Source organism: Phaethon aethereus (assembly GCF_964289735.1).
Source record: "Phaethon aethereus genome assembly, chromosome: W".
NCBI lineage: Eukaryota > Metazoa > Chordata > Aves > Phaethontiformes > Phaethontidae > Phaethon > Phaethon aethereus.
This window is the reverse complement of record NC_138581.1, coordinates 29,982,256-30,004,157: the sequence shown is the minus strand read 5'-3', so window position 1 is coordinate 30,004,157 and position 21,902 is coordinate 29,982,256. Positions and strand designations below refer to the sequence as shown.

Below are 21,902 nucleotides of genomic sequence, written 5' to 3'. Positions count from 1 at the left end.
GCACAGATTCACCAAGGGCAAATAGTGTTTGACAAACCCAATCGCCTTCTACAACAAAGTAACCTGCTCGGTTGATGTGGGCGGTGGACATTGTCTACCTGGATTTCTCCAGTGCTTTCGATACGGTTTCCCACAGCCTCCTTCTAAAGAAATTGATGTGTTACAGTCTAGACAAGTGGTCTGTGTGGTGGGTGGGGAACTGGCTGACAGGCCACACCGAGAAGGTGATGGTAAATAGCCCCTTTTCAAACCAGCAGCCTGTCACAAGAGGGGTCCCCCAGAGAACAATATTGGGCCCAACGCTGTTTAATATCTTCATAAGTGATCTGGATGATGGGATCAAGTGTACCCTGATGAAGTTTGTCGATGATACCAAACTGAGTGGGGAAGCAGACACTTCAGAAGGGAGAGCCACCCTGCAGGAAGACCTGGATAGGCTGGAAGAGTGGGCTAACAAGAACCTTATGAAGTTCAACAAGGACAAATATAAGGTCTTGCACCTGGGAAAACAATCCAGGAGTGCAGCACAGGCTGGGATCTACCTGGCTGGGGAGCAGCTATGTGGAAAGGGACCTGGGGGTCCTGGTGGACAAGCAGCTCAATATGAGGGAGCAGTGTGCTGCTGCAACAAAGCAAGTCAACAGGATTGCTGGGTTGCATCAACAGGGCATCGCCAGCAGAGATAAAGTAGTCATTATCCCACTCAGCGCTTGTCAGGTCACACCTGGAATGCCATGTTCAGTTCCGGTCCCCGCTGTACAAAAAAAGATGTGGACAGGCTGGAGAGGGTCCAGAGAAGGGCCACAGAGATGATCAAAGGACTGAGAAGCCTGCCATATGAGGAAAGGCTGAGAGAACTGGGTTTGTTCAGCCTTGAGAAAAGAAGGCTTAGGGGAGACCTTATCACCATGTTCCAGTATTTAAAGGGTGGCTACAAAGAAGATGGAGACTCCTGTTTTACAAGGACTCACATGGAAGGGTAATGGGTACAAGTTACTCCTGGAGAGGTTCCGATTGGACACAAGAAGAAAATTTTTTCCACAATGAAAACAATCAGCCATTAGAATAATCTCCCCAGGGAAGTGGCAGATTCCCCAACATTGGGCACTTCTAAGGTTCGGCTGGACAGGGTGCTAGGCCATCTTGTCTAGACCATGCTTTTGCCAAGAAAGGTTGGACCAGATGATCCTTGAGGTCCCTTCCAACCTGGTATTCTAGGATTCTATGATACAGTATCATAAACCCTGAAGATAACACAAAGTGCACAAACTGAGCTGTTGCTTAGTTGCCATAGTTCAAACTTTTCTTGCAGTCTGAAATATACTTTCTGCTGGAGACTCATTTTATATATAAATTTTTGGTGATTAGGTAACTATATATTATTTAATTAAAAAAAACATACAAAAACAGAAAACCAACCTTCTTCTTCCCATCCCTACTAGTTGAGATATCTCTCTGCCTATGAACCCTGGACTATCCCCTTTTAAAGTTCTTTTCACTCTTTGCTGGTGTCTGCTGGTGCTGCTTTCACTCTAAGTTTTGTGCACGTCCCTATTCACAAACCCCCTCAAAGAACAAAACCAAAACACGAACACAAAACAAAAGAAATAACTCTACAGTGCAACATAACAAAACAAATACCATTCTAATGGTTTGGCAAGTGATGAATTCACCTGAGATTAAGTGTTTTTTAGGCAGGTTTCTTTGCAATAATAGCAGAAAGGCAACAAACTCTTAAAAGAAATCAAGAAGATATACAATCTTGACAAAGCCTCTTATTAGTTTTCTTCTCCCACATACCTGTTGCTTGTCTACTACAGTTGGCTGCAAAACATACAGCAAGAAGGATTGGCTTGAAAGAACGTGATGTTTGTAAATAAATCCACAATAGGATCCAAGCTGAAGAGGCGATACGTGATCAGCCTACTAGGACAATTCTGAGCATGTGCATATGCAGGTAAAGTCCAGGCTACATTAAATTTTAAAAAAATGTCAGTGCATTTGTCAGTATTTGTCACCTTTTTTTGTCAAAGCTTTTTGTTCATTGTTGTGCAGATCACAAACAATTAAGGAGGGGTAACAGCAGTCCATCATAAATGAGAAAAAACTGTAGTGATACTGAACTGCATAACCTAAGTAATAAGCATGTGCAAATTTTCAAATCATAAGCAGCAGCCATTTCTCTTACAACATGGTTTGAGTGTTTTGAAGTGTTACTGTATGCTAGTAAGGCTGCTCCTAGTATGTGCCACTATTTAAGGGAGGGAGCCTCAGGTTTTCAAGCATGTGGAGCAGTCCTATGATGTGCTGTAGGTGTCAAAGCATGATCACAGGTTGTTTTCATTTATTCACTGTACAGGCAAGAGCAATACCATTTCCTTTAAAAGTCTCCACTATAACACCTTGATCTTCAACACAGCAGATGTGATTCAAAAACCAAGTCAAGTCAGCTTTTATGGATTCCTTCAACGAGAGGGGCAAGATGGTCTCTCATCTGTGGGCTGATCTGGGTTTGGATCAATCTAACCAAAACAAAACAAATAACACAACAAAAAACCAAACCAACCCAGAAGACACCAAAGCAAGAAAAGCCACAACCCAGTGCGTTTTTAGAATCAACTGCTAGAAATAAAAGTCAAAATTAATAATTTTAAGACAATTATAATGGTGTATGGTATTCCCAGTCCAGGTTATTGAAATAAGTGAAAAACTTCTAGTCAGACAAAACTTGGAATAAAAATTAATAGAAATATTAATATTAGATACAGTGGAAGACTTTAAACTACAGGCTGATGGTAATTTAAGGATAAGCATGGATAACTAATATAAAACTTAAATTTCTGCTCTACTAGCACAGAAGTCTTGAATTATCTGATATATAAAAAAGATTACTTGATACATCACTAGAAACATAGTTTAAGAAATATTTAATTGATTTGAGAGAAGTAGAGAAGTTTTGCTTGAAAAGACAGAAAGTTATCAATAAAAAAAAAATCATTCTACTTCTAAATTAAGAAGTAGTTAATCCTCAAATATCCTATGGGCCTTTCAAAAGTTCATGTGTTCTAAACCTTACCTCTTCTTCCTTTCTATAGGATAAAGAAGGGGTATAGCCTGCTAACTTAGGTCTGAAAAACTGGATGGCAAGTATAGTTTGAGTATACAGTGCATCTTTTAGTCAACATGGCACCAGTTAACTTCATATAGCCCTTTTTTGTTAAAAAAAAAAACCAAAAAACACACACACACCACACAACAAAAGAACAACAACAACAAACATCACTTCTTTCTAAATCTTAAAGTACCTAAATGAAAAGGACTCAGGAGTTGTGCTCCAGAGTTAAGCTATAGCAGAGTTGTCAGGAAAGTGTCTAGCAAACAAAAAATGCCCCTCTGTCCGCTCATTAGTACAGTAGTGTTTCAAGGCTGTGGGGGAGGAAATCATGGTACATAATGGTATTTTCCTAAAGTGGAAGAATTCAGCCAAAATTTGGCCAGAGAACACTTTTTTTCTTTTGTCCTTTATCACTGCTTTTTCTTGAAAAACATAAACATGAAAGGGAAAAAGCGGAGGGAAAAAGGAGTAACCCATGCTGTAAAACAGGCATGGAAAACTCTTGATGCAATTCACCTGCATCTTAGAAACAAACAAAAAAAAATCTTCCCCCAAAACAACTTATTCCATGTTCATCATTTTAATGGTTTCTCCTAACTTTAGGAAGGAGAAACAGCTTCCTAAACTTATTACACAAGACAAAAAAATAATTAGACAAACAATACATGAATCGTCATATTCTGACAGATATACCTACTTCTGAATATAGGGGCGGAGGCAGGAAACGGAACTCCTGGATGTATGCAAATAATGGTCCTTGAAGTGGTCTCTCAAAATCAAAAGCAGCTATAGGTGCAAGGCTGGACTGTCTGTTTTCCTCTGTGACCACTTCTGCATAGCTAGGAGGTGCTGAAGGGAGAAGGTACATACAGTTCAAACAACTTCTGATGCATGTCAAAATATAAAACATGATAAATATTAAACTTTAAACCACTGTAGGATTCACTAGCAGGTAGGTGACATTAAAATAGTCTAGTCTCCTTTTTGTTTAGGATTTTTTTTACTAATACAATGAAAAATAGACTTACCACTGTTTACTGTGGTTTAATTATCCCCTTAAAATTTAGAATCATAGAATCATTAAGGTTAGAAAAGACCTCTAAGTTCATCAAGTCCAACCATCAACCCAACACCACCATGCACACTAAACCATATCCTGAAGCACCACGTCTACACATTTTTTTGAACACCTCCAGTGATGGTGACTCCATCACCTCCCTGGGCAGCCTGTTCCAATGCTTGACCACTCTCCCCGTAAAGAAATTTTTCCTAATATCCAGTCTAGAACTCCCCTGGCACAACTTGAGGCCATTTACCTCTTGTCCTATCACTAGTTACCTGGGAAAAGAGGCCAACATCCACCTCACTACAAGCTCCTTTCAGGTAGTTGTAGAGAGCGATAAGGCCTCCCCTCGGCCTCCTCTTCTCCAGACTGAACAACCCCAGCTCCCTCAGCTGCTCCCCATAGGACTTGTTCTCCAGCCCCCTCACCAGCTTCCTTGCCCTTCTCTGGACACGCTCCAGCACCTCAACGTCCTTCTTGTAGTGAGGGGTCCAAAAGTGAACACAGTATTCGAGGTGTGGCCTCACCAGTGCCAAGTACAGGGGCACAATCATTTCCCTACTCCTGCTGGCCACACTATTTCTGATTGTAGAGTAATCACTGAGGGGCAATTTGGAAATTTACACTCTAAGAACAGAATGGAAACAGGGTGGAACGTAGCTAGTGTACAATGAGTCTGTACCATGGCAATTCCCTAGGCAACCCTAGATGTTGGCAACATCAGGGGAACTTGGTGTGCTGACTCTGGGAGAAATTGCATGGAGGGTGGAGCGGAGTGGAGACGTCATGGCCACGCTCTGTGAACAAGGGAATCTAAAGGTACACAGTGTGTACATTAATAAGCTGCACATGCGATGCCCTGGGTCAGTGACCTGTCAACTTTGATGAAGTGCTGTACTCGGAGTGAACTTTGCTTATTATAATATCATAATAATACTAAAACGCACACCCCTCTCAAAATTACCCACCTCCCAAGGTGCGACCACCCCTCAATGAGCTTGCACACTGAATTTTTCCTAGTCTGTACCTTTAAACGTGAAGCGAGACAATTTTGAACCAATCCTGATAAAGGTACGTATGACTAGAGTCACTCAAGCTCCACCTGCAAAGTAAAACACTATAAAATAGTTTGAAAAGAGCTGGATGTCAGGGAAGACACCATCGCTCCTGACCTTTAGGATCCACCAATGGGCTGACCCTCTCTTCCCCCGCATTGGGACGCCTTTGGGTAAGATTCGAACACTCGGCTATCCCGAGTGGATCCGCGGGAATTTTAGGAATCTCTATAGAGTTGTTTCATCACCCCATGCGTGTGTAACCCAACCGTAATCAATTTAGTGCACTTGCTTGCAGACAGTGAATTTATCACCGGCAATCCAAAGAACTTGTGCATCATCTGTTGCTTCAATAAATCGCACTATTGATTGACTCAACCGTGTGTGTGTTGTCCCTGAACGCGACCGTACCTCTGAGTGCGGCCGTGTGAGTTCAGGAGGTGTCCGGCTGAGCAGGTAGTGTGATGTTAGTAGTGCATCCGGATCCGTGAGAGTCCAACGAAAGGGGTTGGGTGTGACCGGACTACTAACGCTGATTTTGGGCATCTGCCTCTTAACACAACACTGATATAGGCCAGGATGCTATTGGCCTTCTTGGCCACCTGGGCACACTGCCAGCTCATATTCAAATAGCTCTTTAACCAGCACCCCCACATCCTTTTCTGCCAGGCAGCTTTCCAGCCACTCTTCCCCAAGCCTGTAGCGTTGCATGGGGTTGTTGTGACTCAAGTGCAGGACCCAGCACTCAGCCTTGTTAAGCCTCGTACAATTGACCTTGGCTCATTGAGCCAGCCTGTCCAGATCCCTCTGCAGAGCCCTCCTACTCTCGAGCAGATCAACAGTCCCTCCCAATTTGGTGTCATCTGCAAACTTACTGAGGGAGCACTCGATCCTCTCATCCAGATATTAAACAAGACTGGCCCCAAAACTGAGCCCTGGGGAACACCGCTTGTGACTGGCCACCAACTGGATTTAACTCTGTTCACCACAACTCTCTGGGCTTGGCTGTCCAGCCAGTTTTTTTTACCCAGCAAAGAATACACCTGTCTAAGCCATGAGCCACCAGTTTCTCCAGGAGAATGCTCTGGGAGACGCTGTCAAAGGCTTTACTAAAGTCCAGGTAGACAACATCCACAGCCTTTCCCTCATCCACTAGGTGGGTCACCTGGTCATAGAAGGAGATCAGGTTGGTCAAGCAGGACCTGCCTTTCATGAACCCATGCTGGCTGGGCCTGATCCCATGGTTACCCTGCACATGCCCTGTGAGCACCCTCAAGATGAACCCCTCCATAACCTTCCCCAGTACCGAGGTCAGGCTGACAGGCCTGTAGTTCCCCAGATCCTCCTTCCGGCCCTTCTTGTAGATGGGCGTCATATTAGCAAGCCTCCAGTCATCTGGGACCTCCCCTGTTAACCAGGACTGCTGATAAATGATGAAGAGTGGCTTGGCAGGCTCCTCTGCCAGCTCTCTCAGTACTCTCAGGTGGATCCCATCTGGCCCCATAGACTTGTGCATGTCCTGGTGGCATAGCAGGTCCTTCACTGTTTCCTGCTGGATTATGGGGAGTTTATTGTGCTCTCCATCCCTGTCTTCCAGCTCAGGGGGCTGAATACCCTGACGATAACCGGTCTGAAGCATGTCAAAGATAATTTATTTCTGTACAGGTAGGAATGACAGAACATTGCAGTCCTCTGGACTCCAGAAGTCCCCAGGTCTGGGATTTGTACTTAAACAACAGAAAGAAGGAAATACATAATTCTTTCTTTGGCCATAAGAGATTTTCCATAGAGAAGAATATTATCTTTTCACAAAGCCTTGGCTACTAAGTCTGGTGAGAGGACCCCAGAAACTGCTATTATGGGTTGCTGTCATGGTTTAGCCCCAGTCAGCAACTAAGCACCACCTGAAACCAGGACAGTTGCAATGCCTTATAACCAAGGATGCAATTGTGATACTGGAGGTGGAAGTAATGTAGTTGTGCAGAGATATAGTGGCATCCTGTGCTTTCATTTCTGTCACCTTCCAAGGCAGCTGGATTTCACTGCCTGTCCTACAGAGAGAAAGGCAGGGAGGGAAGAAACTCTGTTGTTCTACATAGGACAAGCAAGTGGCAAGAAAACATCCACAACAGATTTACTGCAGGTTTTACTATGAAAGGATGTAATTTAACTCTGTTAGCAAGACTGCAATGAATAAAGCAGACAAAAATCAAAACAGACTAGCAAAGTTATTGGGATTTGTATTGTCAAGTTACCTTCTGGTCTTTCATGCAGCATCAGACCAAGCCAATTCATGTTCATGCTACCCTGGCTGCTCACACTTGATGTTCTGCTACCAAATGGATGTAGAGGAATGGTACCAATGACCAGTGGTAAGTTAAGGAATAAATCCATGGCTCCTGGAATATCAACATATACCTGAAGAAAGATGAAACAAGTGTATGATTAAAATGTGGGGTTTTATCAGCAGTTCATAAGTATTAGGCTAAAGTTGCCTTTCTATAGAAGTTTCCATGAGGAGCTTGTTTCTAACAATGTCTTTTAGGGCCCATGCCTCTATGGAGACATGAGCTCTTCAAGTTAAGAGTCTTAACATGAGCCCTCACATGGAAATGCAGTTTACTTAAATGCTTGCTTAGTCGACACACAACTGATGATGTTGTGTGTCACACTTGCATGATTTAAAACTGAATTTACTTACCAGATCTCCTGTCAGGACACTAATACCAGAACATGTATTTCTTTCATAACTAATTATCACAAAATGCTGTGCTAGGAATTTGTATGGAAAGTTGGAAGCTAACTCATTCTTGAGAGTGAAACAGACTGCCCAACATACCATCAGTGAATACTCCACACGGATTATACTACAGTCAAGGATTGAAGGGGAAACAGGTGGAATTTTCAACTGTTTGCCATTCCAGGTTTCTGTTTTGCCAGATGACAAGGATTCCCCACGGAGGTTGGCAACAAGCTGTTTGACTTCCTTCATTTTCCCTTTGGCATAGAATGCCTGTGTTTGATAAATGGTTGCCTTTGGCACCACCATACGAGAAGAGCAATTCTCAATCTCAGCAAAGATCTGAATTGATTCACCTGAAACAAAAAAACACAACCACCCAGAAATTCAAGTTCTCTTTACATTTACAAGGCAGCTTAAGCAAACTGTCACATTCTATATACCGTTATAATGCACCAGATGCTGCTATCACTGCTCTTACCTGGAAAAACATCCACTGATGCTAATAGAAGCAAGATCCCCATGAGCTGTTCTTTTTAAAAAAAAAAAAAAAGCAGCCCACAAAAAAAAAAAAACCCAAAACATACCAGTCTGATAGATGAGGTCCTTTAAAAATCTAGAGATACAAGTAGTGCTGTCTTAGTTAACAGAATATACAGAGAACACTGCTAAATGCAGACTGAGGTAGTAAAAAATATCCTTAATGTTTCCTTTATAGAAAAACAGTAAGTACAAACTCTAGCTTTAAAAGGAAAAACTTATCCTATAACTATTTCTATTACATACCTGGGGTGTAGCCCTTCCTTTCAATTTTGGCACTTAAGGATATTGGGCCTGAGGTACAAAGCCAACAACACAAAGTCTTTTCTTTTGTGCCTGCTTGGGGTGACTGCAAGAAGAGAAAAATATTGTCCATTAGATTAGAAGCTCCATGAATCTCCTCAGGTACTTAAATCAACACAGGAAAATAATAATTTCATAATGTGCTTATTATTACATATTTTGATAAACAAAGCTACTTCCACAGGAAAAGTCTCAAGCAATTTAAACAGCATTATACAGATACATTAGTCCCAATTCCGTTGCTGTATCAGTATTGCTTTTTCTGCCATCCTCCATACTGCAGCCATACTGAAAAAGTCTTTAACACTAAAAAGAAATACTGTATAGCTCCAAACAAAACGCTTCATAGCCTACACATCCCAACATACTGTTGCAGACCTTTTGATTTAACTAACAGTAAATTAGAATATCTTCACATGTTCCATTAAACTGTATTTCAGAAACAAAATAATTAAGCTAGAAGCACTGTAATCTTGACTCCTGCTATTTCCTCAGTTTCTGAACGATCCCGTTGCATCTATATTAAAAAGAGTTATTTTACACAACATCAGGATTTAGGGCTTGATCCAAAGCCCGTTAAAAGTCAAATGAGAGACCTTTGATTGTAATGGAATTTGTGCAAGGTCCCTCTGCAAGCCTGAATTTTCACCCATACACACAAGAAACCTATTTCAATGGACTTCTAAAATTCCCTTCCCCACGCTGCCACCACCCCCCCCCCCTTAAAATCTGAGGAAGGGATAAAATAGAGGAATTTTTAGGCCAGACTGAAATCAAATCCTCATTGAAAGCAGTTGTGATATTAAAGGTGGGTTGTTTTTTTTTATTATTAAAATGAAATTTCAGGAAAGGATTATACAGAATTGTGATAATTTCTCCCCATCAGTAGAAAACTATCCATATGGAAATTATCGATTATGCACTGCTGTAAATTTTTCACTTTGCATTGTTAAGTTAGCAGTCCCTCACTAAAATATTAAGAGTTGCACTGTTTCTTCCATAGATTATTTTTTTATTTATAATTGAACAGTTCACCAAATTTTCTTCCTTAACGAGATTCTACAATTTAGTAGTATCAATTTAGATTGACAAATGCATTTTATGTATCGTAAAAATCAAGCAACTCCAAGTACAGGATAACTTAGCCTTCAAAATACCAGCGATTAAAGAGTTGCTAAACTGATATAATACTTAAAAGAAGAGCTGTAGTTAAACTACCAAATAAATAAAAGGTAACATTACATGTTGATGTTGTTTCAGTTGTTATACTTCATTGTTTTTATGCCAGAAAAAGAATGAGTAATTCTGACAGTTCTTACCAGTAATGAAGGAGTGTTGATATCTATATGTTCAAAGACTGTAAATTCCTTCTTTAATTTTACTGGTAGAAGCCAAGGCCTATGCAATTCAGCTTTCACCCAATAGCGCACACTGCCATGTCTGCCTTCGAATGAGGTAGCAAGTGGTCTGTGCAGGACAAAGGTCAAAGTTGAGTAAAATTTTTCTCTCTTTCCAATAACGATACAATTGATCAGATTAGGAATTAGCATGTAGAACTGTATTTTTAGTGCATCATAATAAGCATAACTTATTTGCAAAGTTTCCATATCTCAGAAAAACATAAGATTAAAGTTGGGAGAAAATATCATCTCTAATTCATCCAACAGTAGCTCTGTAGAAGTTTAAAGAATCAACTAAAGAATTGTGCTAGAAAATGCCAGAAGAGTACACATTTCCTTTAGACTTAAGAGGCCATTTTCAAGTGTAGAATAAAGCATGCCCTTTTAAGGTCAAATTAAGGCCACCAAATAAAATTAGCATCAGTACCATCCAATTATTGTTTTGGACATTGTATTCTGTAAATAATTGTGTATTGTTTACTTGGCTGGTGTCTCGGTGGTTTATTTTAGCTATAACTGAGTACTTTTGTAGTTCATTTTGCCTTAAGTACAGTAGTTAAATATTTCAATTTAGAGTTCTGAATAGAGAGAGGCTATTTTGAGCATCTTCTAATTTTCCTTTACCCTGATGAGGCCATCTTAAAATCTTTTTATATATCTAAAAAGATAAAGACTATTCTGCTCTGAACACTGAAAGACAACGGAAGTCCTTTTGGGGACCTAGAGGGGAAAAAAAAGATGCAGAAAGGAACTCCAAACCTTTCAGCATTACCCTTTTTTCCTCCTCTCCTTCCCCTCCCCAACATCATAAGATGAAGGACATAAGATTTTTATATTCCAGTCATGTCCAGTTAACTGTAACTCGTCTTTTCCTAACATTTTTTGCCTTTAATCTCAAAGGAAGAATTTTTATGTTGCACTATGTTTGAAATGCATCACAATAAAAGATAAGTTATGGGCAAAGCTTCCCCCCCCCCCCCACCCTCTATAGGGAATAATACTAGCTGTGCTAGTACTTTACTAGAATGATTCTTTCTGCTACAGGTTTGACATCTCTATTTGCACTTCTGAAATGTTTACTTTTTTCTTAATAACGCAAATGAAAGGATTTTCTAATCAGTCTTCAATGTTCCATCCTGTCCCAGTATCCTTTAAGGCAAAATCAGTAAGGCCAGTCAGCATCTTGTTTTTTTCCACTATTGCTTTGTATTTGGTTGTACTGGGTCTGGCTGGGATGGAGCTAGCTTTCCTCATAACAGCCCATATAGTGCTGTGCTTTGCATTTGTGGCTAGAACACAGTGTAGTTAACACACCAATGTTTTAGCTATTGCTGAACGGTGCTTGCACAGCATCAAGCCTGTCTCTCCAACACCCCATTCCCAAAGGCCAATAGGCTGGGTGTGGGCAAGAAGTTGGGAAGGGACATAGCCAGGACAGATGACCCAAACTAACCAAAGGGCTATTCCATACCATATGACGACATGCTCAGCAATAAAAGCTGAGGCGGGGGGGAAGGGGTGAGGTGGGTGTGTGACAGACAGGGCCGACAGACATTCATTCATGGTTATGGTGCTTGTCTTCTCAAACAACCACTACACATACTGAGGCCCTGCTTTGCAGGAAGTGACTAGACATCTGCCTGCTGATGGCTAGTAGTGAATGAATTCTTATTTTTGCTTTGCTTCCGTGTATGGCTTTTGGTTTTGTTATTAAACTGATGTTATCTCAACCCACAAGCTTGTCCATCTTATTTTCTCTCCCTGTCCTGTTTGGGGGGGGGGGGGGGGGGGGGGGGAAGTGAGAGAACAACTGCATGGAGGGCTGGCAGCCAGCCAAGGTCAACCCACCACATTGGTTTTGTTTTAAATAAATTTTAGAAATATTCTATGGATACAGAAATAGCCAGAAACAGTATGGAGGCAGTGTCAAACTAGTGTTCTTCAGGCCTTTTATTACCAGGCATCATTTTTTTCCAGTATTATCAAAGATGACTTCATAGTTATTCCTTCAAGTCACTTGAAAAGAACTTTAGTGTTTTAATCAATGCTAGTGCTATTTTACTGGTCATCTATCTAATCTCAAACATAATAATATTCCATATTCACATATACTGCTTTGTTCTTTCATATTTGAACATCCCTTCCAACTCAAGGGAATATCGGTATCATCCTTATCACTTCTTTGAGAAGAGATTTTCATCTGAACTTTAAACTGACTTCTAGAAGTCTCCATATATTTGGGTCTCCTTCAGTGTTCCAATAATATCTACTGTAAAGCCCTGTGCTATTCACTGAAACTGATCCACAAAAGCATTTATCATCTACAGGCTCCGCTAAAGCCAGCCCCTCTAAGAAGCAGATTGTTTATTAGCTTTAATATTAGGTATTAGGCTAATATTCTGCCAACTTTTTTTAAACCTTAATGACTTCAGCGCTTGGCTCTTACAGTAAAAGGCTCCTCCTGCCTCCCTTCTTTCATCTATTTCCAGACTCCCTCTGTTCCTTTATTTTCCTGCAACTTGTGTTTTAGCCGATTTCCATGTTGGTAACTCCTCTATGTATAAATCTTCCCTTCACAATGTATACGTTAGACACCTCAAACTCACGTGCGCGCGTGTGTGCGGCAATTTATCTTAAGACTTCTGCTATCACTCTTGCTTCACCTTTGCTTTCCGAGACAAGCAGGATTAGGTATGGGAATATTTCTTGCTTCATCCACCCATCCATTTGCTTATTTCCATCCTGGCTTTCTGCATAAAGGTCAGCCTGAGTACATGCATCCTATTTAAACTAGAAAAAAATAATCTCTTATTTTGTTCAAATGTGGTTAAGCTTGCCACATCTGTTTCAGACTGAGCCTGAACAGTTAAGCTGTTATCACTAGTTCTGATGGCCTGCATGGCTCCAGTAAAATCTTGTTTCATTCATTCTTCTAAATCATTTAGAAGATACCTCAGCCACTCTGCAGGACTCAAATGCCACAAATTCCCCCCCCTTCTCCTGTGAAGGGGTAAAATACTACAAGACATAATGGGTCAATAGACCTCAGTCAAAAGAGAGAGTAACCAACCGGGCAACAATGAGCTCCTGTTCTGTGAAAAACTCTTAGCCAGTTTAAAAGCAACTTCTTCAGTTTAATGAGATTATGTCCTCTATTGCATGTCTGAGCACAACTCCCACTACCATTGAAAAGGTTTCCCCTCCACCCACAAGAATTTTTCTTAAGCGGGTATGTATCTTAGCCTTCTCTCACACCAGCAGTGTACTGCATATAAGTACTTACATCTGTGGAAGTTCAAAGCTGAATGCATATTCATGCCTTCCTGAATAAATGGTGTGAAGGCCTTCTTCAGAATTGTCATCATCTAGGAGGGAAAAACCCAATATGCTATTCCACCTCTGAACATTTTACACAGCACTGATACCGAAAAAGTTGGCAAGAAAACCCTCTAACACTTAGTTTGAGGTTTCAGAAGGCAGGCATTCTTTATTGTGGTGCTGGGCAGTACTGGGGATCGCTCCACCACGAGTGCTCCAATGGGTTAGTAAAGCACATCAGTTCATATACAGAAAAATCATACATATTCATCAGATTTCCTGGAAAGGGCAGTCTTATGGTGATGAGTTCCTGGAATTCATTTACATAGTCCAACCATGCGCAGTAAAATTAGGGTTAGGGTCTTTTCACCCTCCGGTGGTCATCCAGAGTCTTCCTCACGCTGTCCGTTAATTGAATTTTGGGCTTCCTTTCTCCATATATAGTCATTGAATTAGCTCATCAGTCTTTCGGCCTCAGAATGTTACAAGGGGGTCAGTTTAAACTAGTTCTTTGGTGCTTATCTCAGCCCAAATGTCCTGAGTTCCTGTTATCAGGAAGCCTAACGAGCTTGCTCAAGGTCAGTTTAATCTTGTCAGGCAAGAAGTTACATGTTTAAGGTCTTAGCCAGTGACTGTCAGGTATTTTAACCCTTTCAGCATAGTATATTATATAGGTTTCTTTTCCAGAATAAGAGGGATTTATACATTCTTTACAATACTAAGAACACTGTGTCCCAGAAACAAGTCTCTCCAGTCCATTTGTATTAACTGCTAGATGTGTAGCTGCAGAATTGTTAAGGTCAGGTGAGATGCCAAGATTCACCTTACATAAAAAGCAGAAGTTAACTGGTTTTAATTTATGATCTTGATTCCAAGTACTGACATAGTTGTAACTGCTGCCATTTCAGGGTCTGCCTGAAAGATCTGTAACGGAAACTGTGTTTTCCAATATGATTTCTAGTTAAAACTTAATAGTATTAGAGAGTCTAATTCATTTTAAATAGACTCTCTAATACTATTAAAGTGATCTTAATACTAAGTCTGCTACACTAATAGATTAAATTTAGTAATTCAGCTTCCTTCTATCTCCTGTCTAGCAAGCGTCCAAAAATCGATTTTTTAAAAAGTACACAAGCACCACCTAGAAAGTACCAAACAAATTCAAGAGCATGAAAAGGTGGCAAGCTCTCCGATTAATGTTGTTTAGAGCTAATGTATCAAAAATTCAAAGTTTAGCTCCATTTTGCTTGGATAGCAAAGACCCAAACATTTCCTAATTTCAACAAGAAAGCTGACCTTTGTTTATAGTCATGATTCCTTGTATTGCTTTAAATGCTCCAACAAATTTGTGGTTTGTTCTGATATAATTACCATGAAACCAGAAAAAAATGCTGATTCCATCAAAATAGAAAGTTATTTAGAGAAAATAATTGAGCATCTCATACACAAAAGGGTTGGGGTAGTAAAAACCCATATCGCAGGATTATGCAAAAAAACACTACCTATTGTTAACAGTCTGAAACATCATGAAGGAATGTTGATACATTTTAAGATTTTTTTAGTTCCCATTGTCTTACAAAAATGCTGATGCTTTAATTTCTTTAGTGTACCAGAAATGCTGAAATAAACCTATTCAAAAAAATATAAAACCACTAGAACACTATTTATACAAACGCATCCTCAGCACATAATGTGATGAAATAAGAATCTTCAATACACTGAAAGAGCAGAACAACACGTATAATGCTTTTTTGTTAAAAAAACAAAACACTTGGAGGCTTTTGATTATCTTTTTAAAAAAAACAAGCAAACATCTTTTCCTTGCACATAAGGTTTTTTTTCATCCCTCCTTCACTTCCCTCCTGCTAGATCAGCAGTCCCATTGAGCCTGAGCAGCAGCACTGTGGTAAACAAGTGCTGAGCTGTCAATCACAGACTAGGCTGGAGCAGGACAGGAGTGGCCTAAACAGGCCCGAGCAGATCCCCTGTCAGCCACTCATATACATACAGTATACATTACTGAGAGAAGGGGTTAAGGGAGTCTTAGCAGTTAATTAGTAGATGAAGCTTGAAATCTTGTTAGCTATTGTGTGAAGTAGTTAAAGCAGGAGAACTGTAGTTCCTCCCAAAGACAGGTCCTGATAAACTGGAAAGAGCAAGAAGATTTGTGGCTCCTCACAAGGACGGTCCCTGATAAGAATTAAGAACTTACCTCAAGAAACTAGCTAAAACTGACCCTGCGGTTTGGATAGAAGCCAAAAAACAACGGAGCCTGCGCAAAGGCAAAAGGTTACTAGCAGTGACAAAGAGGAACCACCGGCCTTCATCCCCACAACCACCGACGACCACCACCAGGAGACAACACGCAAGCACAGATGGGAGGAGAACTCATTTTAATACGAAGCGGGGACAGATCATGCATATGTATAGATATATTGCTAAACTTTATGTATATACAACACTTTGCTGTATATATTTGAAGTGCCGCGTTGGGCGCGCACGGTTTTTGGTGGGACTACCCCCCCGTGCTGCCCAGCGCTGAATAAACATACCTACTTTACAATCTTACAGACTGTGGAGTCTGTTTTCCGCACGTCATTACACCCCACCACAGTTGCTCAGCAACTCTACCTCTGGGGTAGCCAGGCTAGGCTGTGAGCAAAGGAGAGAGGGAGGGGCATCACCCATGCCTCACCATCCGGTCTCCTCATACCACAGGGCCATGCTGCTGTCTTGCCCCAGCCTGCCCTGCACTATGTGCAAGGTGACACCCCAATCTTGCACTTCTCTCAGGAGCATGTGCTGACCATTACTGAAAGGCAATTACAGATAGTGCTGGCCAGGGGCACGGGAGGGGAAAGACAACCGAGTGAGGGATGCGAGAGGCTGGCCCAGTGAATGTGCGTGGCAGGAGCTCGAATGCTTCTAACTGTCCCCAGAGATGGACTTTCCCAAGAAAGGCACTGTGCCCTCTGAGCCTTCAAGGCAGACGTTGCCAGGCAGGCCCCATTCCAAAAAAGCGGCCAGGGTGACAGCACACCCTCCTAGCAGTCCAGCACCCCCAGCATCCTACCAAGGCCACGATACGATCCACCGGGGGGGGGGGGGGGGGCCGGCACCCCCCACCCCCCCCTGTTTTCCAGCAAAGGTAAACTTGTACTCCTCACTTTCACAGCTAGTGCCCTTCCCCACCGTGCATACTCTGCTAACTCCTCAGGGAAGCGAGGCCCAGAGCACCCCCGACCCCACACAGGGCTGACCTCTCGGGGTGGCCAGAGCCAGTTTGCCTCACCCCCAGCACACAACAGAGTGCGGGCAAGGGAACCAGTTCCCTCAGCTTCGCTCTTCCCCCACATCGCAGCCCCCTATAATCAGCGGCTGGCATCGCCTTAGCAACAGGCTAACAAATCCCGGCAGGCCAATGACAAGGCGGGGACAGGGAGCGGCCTTCCGGACTATGCTAGGGTACGAAGTGTTGCGTTAAACTCCACTCCATGCCGCGAGGGTTTGCAGTCCTGCCCCTGCAGCCGAGGGAGGGGCAGCAGCGTCCCGAGACAAACTGCTTAAGATTTTACGTGCTGCACATGCAGCGGTGTGCACCCTGTCTTGCTTCTGTGTCGGAACATGTCGGATCTGTCCCTTCCCTGACACCTTTTGTTCCCTTTCCAGCCAAAACCAAGCACCTACTATCGGGGGTCAGCATTTGGATCTACGGTCCATGTGCAAAGTCATTGCTGCTGCTTAAGCAGACAGTTAGAAGCATGGGGTTGCACCCTACTTATCGGATCATAGAATCATTAAGGTTGGAAAAGACCTTTAAGATCATCAAGTCCAATCGTCAACCCAACACCACCATGCCCACTAAACCATATCCTGAAGCGCCACATCTACACATTTTTTTGAACGCTTCCAGTGATGGTGACCCCACCACCTCCCTGGGCAGCCTGTTCCAATGCTTGACCACTCTCCCCGTAAAGAAATTTTTCCTAATATCTAGTCTACACCACCTTGGCGCAACTTGAGGCCATTTCCTCCCATCCTATCGCTAGTTACTTGGGAGAAGAGACCAACACCCACCTCACCACAACCCCCTTGCAGGTAGTTGTAGAGAGCGATAAGGTCTCCCCCTCAGCCTCCTCTTCTCCAGACTGAACAACCCCAGTTCCCTCAGCTGCTCCCCATAAGACATGTTTTCCAGACCCCTCACCAGCTTCGTTGCCCTTCTTTGGACACGCTCCAGCAACTCAATGTCCTTCTTGTAGTGAGGGGCCCAAAAGTGAACACGGTATTTGAGGTGCAGCCTCACCAGTGCCAAGTACAGGGGCACAATCACTTCCCTACTCCTGCTGGCCACACTATTTCTGATACAGGCCAGGACGCTGTTTGCCTTCTTGGCCACCAGGGCACACTGCTGTCTCATGTTCAGCTGGCGGTCAACCAGCACTGCCAGGTCCTTTTCCACTGAGGCAGCTTTCCAGCCACTCTTCCCCAAGCCTGTAGCATTGCATGGGGTTGTTGTGACCCAAGTGCAGGACCCAGCACTCGGCCTTATTAAGCCTCGTACAATTGACCTTGGCTCATTGATCCAGCCTCTGCAGAGCCCTCCTACCCTCCAGCAGATCAACACTCCCACCCAGCTTGGTGTCATCTGCAAACTTACCGAGGGAGCACTCAATACCCTCATCCAGATCATCGACAAAGATATTGAACAAGACCGGCCCCAGAACCGAGCCCTGGGGAACACCGCTTGTGACCGGCCGCCAGCCAGATTTAATGCCATTCACCACAACTCTCTGGGCTCGGCCATCCAGCCAGTTCTTTACCCAGCAAAGAGTACACCTGTCTAAGCCACGAGCCGCCGGTTTCTCCAGGAGAATGCTGTGGGAGACAGTGTCAAAGGCTTTACAAAAGTCCAGGTAGACAACATCCACAGCCTTTCCCTCATCCACTAGGTGGGTCACCTGGTCACAGAAAGAGATCAAGTTGGACAAGCAGGACCTGCCCTGCATGAACCCATGCTGGCTGGGCCTGATCCCTTGGTTGTCCTGCAGATGCCCTGTGAGCACCCTCAAGATGAACCCCTCCATAACCTTCCCCAGTACCGAGGTCAGGCTGACAGGCCTGTAGTTCCCCGGATCCTCCTTCCGGCCCTTCTTGTAGATGGGCGTCGCATTGGCAAGCCTCCAGTCTTCTGGGGCCTCCCCTGTTAACCCGGACTGCTGATAAATGATGGAGAGTGGCTTGGCAAGCTCCTCTGCCAGCTCTCTCAGTACTCTCAGGTGGATCCCATCCAGCCCCATAGACTTGTGGGTGTGTGTTCTTGTAAGCATACATCCTACTATGAACGACTCATGCATGTTTGCACGTTTCTGTCATCTGCAAACCAGAGCTGAATGAACTTCCACATGAGAGAATTATTTCTAAGGCAGCGGTATAAGGAACATTTGAACTACAAAGCCACCTCATGAGCGACCTGTGCTTGCTTGCATCATGGTAACATAATTAAAATCAATAGCAACTCCACTCTGTTACAGTATTTATTTCAGAAGTGCTTAATAAAAGGCTCAATGCAACCTATAGTCAAGCTTCTTTAAAAATTGCATTTTACTGCAGAGGAGCTCTGTAGTAAATATGCTGCATATTTAAAAAAAATAAAAAACCCCAACACACCAAAACACCCGACCCAAATTATATAATCAGTTTTAACATTTTCTTGTGCTAGGAATTAAGTCATCGCCACCACCTGACGTGTGCAACCAATCTGCGGAGAGGAGCAGTACTCCCTCCCTTCTTCCCAGGACCGGTCCCAAACAGGATTAAACCGCTTCTAACAAAGGGTGGAAACTTCAGAGAAAACAAGCTTAAGAGTTCCTTATACTTTCACAACGTAGCTATGCGAGCAATACATTAGCAAACTTAAGACCCACAGTCCCGCTCACAATGTAATACCCCCTTTCCATACACACAATAAGGGAATTTGCAGGGCACTTTCTGTTTCTGTAGGGGCTTAGCAGACCAGGTTTTCATTGAATGCAGGTTCCAGAACTCCCCAACTCGGAAGCGATGCTCCGATCGTACAACCATGACCTCTTATTTGGCCTTTCAGACAGATTTTTACATTTGGGTCCCCCATAGAGGAGTTGAATAGGAGAAGTGAAAGTAATTTACAAGTATGCTAGTTTAGAACAAAGGAAGAGATGGAAAATTACAGGCAGGGTGGTGATAGCATGTCCAAGTAAGCCACAGGGAATCTTTTATCCGCCAACAATGAACCAACCTTAAAAAACATCACATATCAGTCTGAAAGTCAGGCATGTATCTATTATGTGTCAAAAAGTCTAGTGTTATGTTTTAATTACACTTATGATTCGATAGGATGCTACCAAGAAAGTAATTTACTGCATATCTGGGTTTGATTTAACAGTTATTTTCCCCACAGAGAAACAAATTCTGCTAATATCACTAAGAAAAAAAAGACATTGCATATCAAGAAAGGTGTATTAAAAATGCAAATCCTTATGAAAAGACTCCGTTAAAAGGCAGGTATTTTAAGAAAGTTCTGTTTGTAGGTACTTTGAAAACGCACCTCAAGACGGTTTTAATATTAAGTATCGTTGAAATAATAAAAAATAAAACGTAAGAACATAACCGGCATTTCCTCATCTTCAGAAACAGTGAACTCTATGAGACTGCATATCAAAAAGGGATAAACCAAGACAATGCAAAGATGTGTCTTTTTCTGGAAAGAAATGCCTGCGTGTAGCAAACGATTAAGTGAAAAGCTTACCTCTTTCGTGCCCGAGTAGAACGTTCTTATGGTTAAAATATTCTACTTCTTCAGTATAATTTTGTGTATAGGCAGTGTTGGATCCAGCATTTCTAGATTCAGTCCAGCGTACTTTTGCATGTCCTCTTGCATGAATTTTAAGAGATTTTACTCTAATTTCCCCAGTAACTTCTAAACTGACCCTTCCTGAGACTGTGTCCCCGCTAGAATAGACAGGGATATTGCTGTCATTGAGACAGTCAAAGCTTATTGTCAAACTCTTCACCTTCCCCAGCACCATATTTTATAACAAAGTGTATAAAAAATATACCGTAAGGAAAAAAAAAAAAGTCAAGGTCTCATACAAAATGCGATCTTCACTTTACACTGAACAACGCCTCTGCCACACAAAGAGCCTACCAACAAGATCAACACATCCCCTACAAACGCTTCATCGGAATTACTGAAAAAACGGCAGCAACAAACACCCAGCACCGCGATCACCTTACAAAGACAACTACCCGCACGCTGCCAGCTCAGTTTAAGAACAGCTTTGTGAAAAACAACCCCGCCACGCATGCGCGAGTCGAGTCGTGGCAGCGGTTTCTTCCGCCGCTTGCGCCCTGTCATGTGCGGGTTTTTTTTGTGGTGTTGCTTCCGTCTCGCGTAGAGAGCCGGAGTGTTCTTTAGTGGAGCCAGGGCTCCTCTGTGAGCCTGCAGTGCGGTGTTGAGATAGGTACTGAAGAACCGACAGAGAAACGTCTGCGGCGGGGGTGTGAGGGCTCCTTGTCTGGAGGGCTTCGGCGTCTCGTCTCGTCTCGTCTCGTCTCGTCTCGTCTCGTCTCACTGGCCGGGAGGTGTCTCGGAAGGAGCTGGCAGCTGAAATTGGGCAGTGGGCGGTGAGCACCGGGCCCCGGAGTCTGTCCGCGGGCGGCACGGGTTCTCCCCCCTCATCTACGGGTTGCCTGACTAACAGCAAAAATAGCAACGATTCTGTCAGGGAAATGTTCGACATGTTGCTCAGTTACAGATCTCGCCCAAAGCTTTTGTTCGTGAAGCGGTTAGTCCTGAGCAGGTTGTAGGCAGGGAGCCGAGCCGAGCTCGGCAGGTGAGCAGGGCATGGCCGCCTTTGCTGACCCTGGCCTTTCCCCCCCCGTCCAGCAGCACCTGCTCTATTCACTGAGGGGTGAGGGTACAAAAGTGAGGCGTTATGCAAAAGTAAACACTTAAACCTCTATCAAGGTGAATTTTTCTATGTTAATCCTTTTAAATATAATTGTTGTACAGTATCTTAGTTTGGGGTCTGGTTTGTTTGCTGCTGCTGTTGTGTTTTCCCCCCTGTGGTGCCATTTCTTTATCCAAGAAAGGAATAAATATCCTCTTGGATAAAGAAATGGCACCGTTTCTTCCGTTCATGGAGTTCAGACAGGAGAGTCACAATTCCTGTCCTTCCAGTTCTGGGTTCATTGTCACCGTGTACCTCTGTCAGTGTGGATCTTCACAGAATTTAAAGTGCACAGCAGTTACCTTCTGCAGGTCCTCGAAGATCTGTGAAGTTTAAAGACCCAAATCTTGCTAACCAAGTGGATATTCATATAGGGT

The 21,902-nt window shown here is 43.0% G+C and overlaps 1 protein-coding gene across 1 annotated transcript; it reads right to left on the bottom strand.

The window, feature by feature from the left end:
• Window positions 1-2,465: 2,465 nt before the first annotated feature.
• LOC309415241 (arrestin domain-containing protein 3-like) lies at window positions 2,466-20,751 on the bottom strand (the record flags this gene model as incomplete). Its single annotated transcript, XM_082012705.1, has 8 exons — window positions 20,322-20,751; window positions 13,500-13,581; window positions 10,136-10,283; window positions 8,760-8,862; window positions 8,073-8,329; window positions 7,489-7,651; window positions 3,813-3,964; window positions 2,466-2,522 (listed from the first exon to the last, which is right to left on the bottom strand). Exons 1-8 carry the CDS (start codon window positions 20,599-20,601, stop codon window positions 2,466-2,468), a joined length of 1,242 nt encoding a protein of 413 aa, XP_081868831.1. The 5' UTR covers window positions 20,602-20,751.
• Between the last annotated feature and the right edge of the window lie 1,151 nt (window positions 20,752-21,902).